The sequence below is a fragment of the Chiloscyllium plagiosum genome, unplaced genomic scaffold (assembly GCF_037043375.1).
Source record: "Chiloscyllium plagiosum isolate Xiang-an unplaced genomic scaffold, Cpla_swu_hap1 HiC_scaffold_7, whole genome shotgun sequence".
Classification (NCBI taxonomy): Eukaryota; Metazoa; Chordata; class Chondrichthyes; order Orectolobiformes; family Hemiscylliidae; genus Chiloscyllium; species Chiloscyllium plagiosum.
In genome coordinates, this window is record NW_028270145.1 from 39,356,996 (window position 1) to 39,362,995 (window position 6,000).

The 6,000-nt window shown below is 44.2% G+C and overlaps 1 protein-coding gene across 4 annotated transcripts in view; it reads right to left on the minus strand.

Moving 5' to 3' along the window:
- The window catches only part of ftcd (formimidoyltransferase cyclodeaminase), a 48,725-nt gene extending 43,013 nt beyond the window's left edge, over positions 1–5,712 (minus strand). The window contains exons 1-4 of one of the 4 annotated variants that reach the window (XM_043693422.2): positions 5,695–5,712; positions 5,527–5,604; positions 3,311–3,494; positions 1,757–1,885 (exon numbers count right to left, since the gene is read on the minus strand). In XM_043693422.2, the coding sequence (XP_043549357.2) occupies positions 1,757–1,885; positions 3,311–3,494; positions 5,527–5,580 (367 nt within the window). In that variant the 5' untranslated portion in view covers positions 5,581–5,604; positions 5,695–5,712. The other 3 variants (XM_043693424.2, XM_043693426.2, XM_043693423.2) reach the window with 3 other exon arrangements.
- Between the last annotated feature and the right edge of the window lie 288 nt (positions 5,713–6,000).

A 6,000-nucleotide genomic window follows, 5' to 3' on the forward strand; every position in this document is an offset into this window, starting at 1 on the left:
CCTGGTAAATCTCCTTTGTACCCTCTCCAGTGCTATCACATCTCTTTTAGAATGTGGATTCCAGAACAGTACACAATGCTCTAGCTGTGGCTCAATCAACATTTTATACAGTTCCAGCATAGCCCCCTGCTCTTAAACTCTACACCTCAGTTAATAAAGGCAAGTATGCTTTATTCATCTACTCTGATACCTTAAGGACTAGTGAACATGCACATACTCCGATTCTCAGTGCTTCCCAAGGTCCTCTTGTCTTGTTTGTCTTGTCCGAGTACAGCACTTTGAATTTATCTGGATTGAATTCCACTCTGTGAAGTTACTAAAAGATATAAACAGTCACAGTTGAGGGGGAGCACTGTGACAAATGGAGTTCAATGTGGAGAAGAGAGATATCATCCACTTTGGATCCGAAAAAGACATATTTAAATGTCAAAATGTATGGCACAGAGACATTAGATAAATTACTAAAGATGCATTTGCAGGTATAAAACAACACCAGGAATAGGTGAAGGAGGCGAAGGGAAAGATTTTGATTTCAGTGGTCTGGGAATACCAAGGGGAAGGTTCTGTGCTGTATTTGGGTACAGAGCCTTATGCTTCGTTCAGGGTCCTGAGTTCAGTTCCAGATACCGACCGTCAAGCACAATGGCACGGCATTGGGAGGTGGATTATCGGGACAGGCAGATGAGGCTTGTGTTTCCTTGAAGGACTGGTGGTGGGGATGGTGATCTAATTGATGTAAAATGATAAAGGGATTTGGGTAAATTATAGAGAATCTATTTCCTCTATTAAGAGAATCTTGGATAAAGAGCATAACCATAGAAGTAAAGCCACTGTAGTCTAGAATTGGTTTAACCTGAGGATCACCATACCTCAGTTGACGGGTGAAGGTGAGAAGATAGGACATCATAGTAACCTCAGCTGGTGCAGGAATTGAACCCACTCTGTATTGCAAACCAGTCATCCAAGCTAAATAAATTCCAAGCATCCCGGGCTTAATGATTTAAGGAGGGACTTTGGCAGTACCATTTCACACAAAGGATTGTGGAAATCTGGAATTCTGTCCCAACCACCTCCCACCCTCCCACCCCACCCCGGCCTATCTCTGTCCCTGTCTCCATCTCCATCCCTGTCTCCATCTCCATCTCCATCTCCATCCCCACCGGGCTGTGAACTCAGAGCCATTGACATTTTCAAAAGGGATGAGATATTTATTTGGTAAGATTTGGGCGATCAGATTCTGGCTGATAGCAGAACAGACTGGCGGGCCGAGTGGTCCAATCTTATTCTTGTGAGACTCATACTAATAAACACACACATTCACAGATATGCTCACATACAATCTCTCTCTCTCATATACACACATAATCTCACTTTAACTCTTTCACATTAACACATCCACTTTCTCACTCACATACTTACTAACACATGCTCTCCCTTTCTTTTTTACATACACAATTGCACAAACATATGCAATCTTTCTTTTTCATTTACAAACTCTCTTACACATACTTCCAATGACACCCACACATTCTCCCTCACACACAATTACACTAACATACACATGTACAAACTCCCATGAAAAAACACACTCACAATACCCTCTCTCACAAATACATTCACAATACATCACAGTCCTTCTGACATTTGGGCCTACACACAGACCTTCCAGTCCACATACACACACATATGCATACTCACCCACCCACCAGTTTATGGGCCATCATTGTCCTCATTTGTTTTTCTCAAAAGCACTCACCAGGCACTTCCAGGTTGTCTGCAAGCCGTTTGCCGAACTCATTTGCACACCAAACACAATCAGCCATATCGACATTCCGGACTGGGATAAAGGGACAAACATCCAGACTACCTAATCTGGGATGTTCACCTAAGAGCAAAAATTGTCAAATTAAAATCAAAGCAGTTTGGAGTTCTTAACCATTCAAAACTATGCACTTGGAAAAGAACAAAAGCAATATTAAAACATTGATTCAGAACAGGAGAAATTGAGATTAATTCCAAGTTAGAGATGGGAATTTTCAATTCTCAAATTCTAAATCACTATCACATCTATGATGTTGTGATTCTACGACTCTTGTCCAACAAAAGAGAATCTAACCATTGTCCTTTGACATTCAATGGCGTTACCATTACTGAACTCCCCCGCTATCCGCATCCTGGGGGGATTTACCATTGACCAGAAATTCAATTGGACGCCTAAAATAAAACAAAGAATTGTGGATGCTAGAAATCTGAGACAAACAAGAACAAATTGCTGGAGAAACTCAGCAGGTCTGGCAACACCTCTGAAGAGAAAACATTGTAAATGTTGAGACCTGTGACCCTTCTTCAGAACGGATAGCAGCTCGGAAAAGGAACTAGGGATGGGGAAGAAAGGTATGAGCATACAGATGCAAAGGGAGCCCAGAGACAGAGATAAAACAAACATGGGTAGATAAGAGGAGTGTTGCTCTAGTAAGCCAGGGAAGAAGAGAGGCTAGATAGGTTCTGCTGTAAAGTGACAGTGGTAACTAGGGCCTACCCCTCTGACACCACATGATTGAAGGTTGCCATGGACACAGGTGGTATATTTAATGAGGTGAGCAGTGGAAACTGATTTGAGAAATAAACCCACAGTCCAACAGAGAGAACCTTCCAACCAGCCTCCTGAAAAGGACAGCTCATCAAAATATGGGAGGAATCAACCTGCTGTGTGTATTTCAAACCACATTTAATGGTCTAAACCCAAGCCAACACACTGCTTAAGTTAGAGCCACATTGAGCTCAGTCTGCAGAGTGAGTGTAAACAGAGCCATTTAAATCAATACACCCAATGGTGCAGGAAACTTACCCTGAATTAATCACAGACAGGGTAGGTCACTATTATCTCGCAAGATTTGTTGAGGATCACAACTCTGTGCTGAGGTACGGTCAGAGTTTACCACACACACTGGGCTAGCCACAATTTGTTTCAGTTTAAAGTAAGTTATTGGATAAACATTGCACTCTTGTGCTTGCACTTACATACATGTCGATGTTGGCAGACTGTGAATTTGGGTCCACAGGATTGTGTGGAACAGGAATGCTAAGGAACACAGTGTTATTGGGAGGGGGGGGTGGGGGGGGGGGATGGAGGGGGGGGTGGGGGGGGGGGATGCACTCCAGGCTGCATTATAAACACTGCAGGGGATTGCACAGAATTTGAGGAGAAGCCCTCAATCCTCAACTCCTCCTTTAGCACCAGTGTGCTATTGATCAACCAGGCAGGCATCACTTGTCTGATCTCCCCACAATTAGCCACCTGCCAGCTCACCTCTGTGTGTCGTCATGTCGATGAGGTCAAAGGCCACTTGTGCAGCATTCAATGCTCCCTCTACCACAGCCTCGGGAGAACCAACAAACGTATACACCGTCCGATTAGTGGACGGACCAGGATCCACATCCAACAGAGAGCAGCCATTAGTCCGTGAAATAGCAACAGCGATGGCATCAATAACCTAGCAGCGAGGATTCAGGAAAGGCCTTATTCAGAGAGTGGAGAGGAACAGTTACAGGTAAAACACTTTAAACAACAATGTAGAGACTGACAAAACCTGAAAGAGATTGGGCACATTATCTCGACAAATCCAGGACACTCTAGTTGGCATCTTGTATGTAATTATGGTGTCAGATGATGTTAATATGGATAAGTCCAATCCCAGAAGGAAAATTGGCTTGACAGAATTCCTTGTTTTGAGGCAATGTTTGCAGACAGCTGCAAGTGCGGACAATTACCTACATGCACTCATTCAGGAACTGGCCTGTGCACGGATCCAAACATAATACGCATCACACGTGATGTCATGCACAGGGTAATGCGTGCAATTTGGATGTTGATATGTGGATGTGGGTGTCTGGGTAGGGGTGTGCTATGGGTAGGGATGTAGGTGTGAGTGTGGGGGTATGGTTGGGGGTGTGGGCACATGCATATAGGCTTGTGGGAAGGGGTGTGGATTTGGGGCTGAGTGGGTGTGTCGGTGTGAGTGTGTCTGTGTAGAGAGGTGTGAGTGGCATTGGGAGACAAGGCAGGTTCATGGCTCAGGAGGCCCTCTACCCCTCTGTCTGTCTTTGTCCATGCTCCCTCCCTACTTCGCTTCCTCTCCCTACTCCACCCTCCCTCCAACTTCCTCCTTAAACCCATGTCCCTCCCAGTTGTCTCCGAGGTGTTGATGCTACTTCCCAAGTCTGGATTTCTGCACCACACACCCCCGCCCTTGCACTCCCCTTCTGACTCTGAGGGAATTGCCCAGGAAATTGAAGATTGCATTTGAAAGTTCCTCAGCGCCTGTAACTCTCAGAAATTCTCCATTTAAATCAGAGAGTTTAGAGGGTTCACTGCAGTTAGACAAACAATTACCCAGGAACAATTAGATAATTAACAACCTTCTCTAACTCCTAGGTAACTATTAAACTAAAGCCTTGACTTACACAGGTTCCTTCCAATGATATCTTACATACCTTGGACCCTGACCTGACACTGTCCTCACCATTTGGGACATGAAATCCCAAAACCCACCACTGGACATGGCAACCTTCCCTCTTTCTCCAATAGGCAACAGCCCTCCTCTCCCTTTGGATCCTGACCAGCCCCTCCCTCCCCCTCAGTACTGACAACCCCCTCTCCATCATAGAATCATACAGTACACAAGAGGCCTTTCAGTCCATCAAATCTATACTGCCAAAAATATACAGTAATATTATTTACATTAGTCACACTTTCCCGCATGAGGCCTATAGCCTTGAATGTTATGGCATTTCAACTGCTCATCTAAGTACATTTTAAAGGTTGTGATGTTTCTTGTCTCAATGTCCATTTTGGGCAATGCATTGCACATCTCCAGCCCCCTCTGGGTGAAAGACATCTTCGTCACATCCCCTCTAAATCTTCTGCCTGACTTGAACTCCCTCACCCTCTGAGACCACACACACCTCTCCTTCTCGATCAGATTGACTAGAAGAGGTTTTAGGAGGAGGGCTTGTAGAAACTTCAGTCGATTGGTGAGGGCAATTGTCCTCCTTTGACCAAAGAGAGAGAAGAGATTGGATACAGTTGATTAAATGTTTTGATTAATCACTAGCCTTCAAAAAGAAATTGGATATAAACATGAAAGGGAAGAGATTGCATTGGGAAGTAGCAGGAAAATAGGACTAACATTTCAAAAGAGCTGGCAGGGTGTGATGGGCTGAATGATCACCAGTGTCATGCTATGCTGGGATGCTCCAGCACAAGAGACAGGGATCAGTGGGTGACTAAAAAAAAGAGAAGAAATTCTGCCCATTTCATGTATCCCCAATCCAGGAAGCTAATTAGTCTGAATCCTGAAATCCACCAATTTATTTTGGAAGCTGATCTTGGAATCATCTCTCAATAAGCAGCAGCTCCTCAGCTTCAACTAATGCTGGTCTAACTGTGTCTTCAGATTGATCTCTGCATGTAGTCCTGGTAAGATAGCTGGTAAATTACTGAGCAGCCATTAATTCCAGCCTTACCTCCTTATTCTGCCCGTTGGAGAAATTTGGAACACATTCCACAAGCCGGGCCATGATTTTCCAACTATCCGTCAATTCCTGCAAAGAAGGAGATCGGAATAAGCCCTCCTCAGAGCACGGTTGCTAATTCACTCTGCACTTACGGCTATTCATTATGACAATACTTACCTTTAATGTGTGTGTATATATGTGCTCACATTACAGCCACACTGACCTTTTTACAGTCTATCAATCAGTTACTAGAAGAACAGGATCCTGACACAACATCTGATTGATCAGATTAGTAGACACCACCACTTAAAGGGGACACAACATGTGCCAAACTACAGCATTAATTACTTCACTTTTGAGTTGGTCTTTCATTCATATTTTATTTTTGCCCTTTGTCCCAGGGTAGGATCTGAGGGACGCATCAAGGATCAGAGAGATCACATCAGCTCTGATGGATAGGCATCTAGACTCAAAACGTTAGCT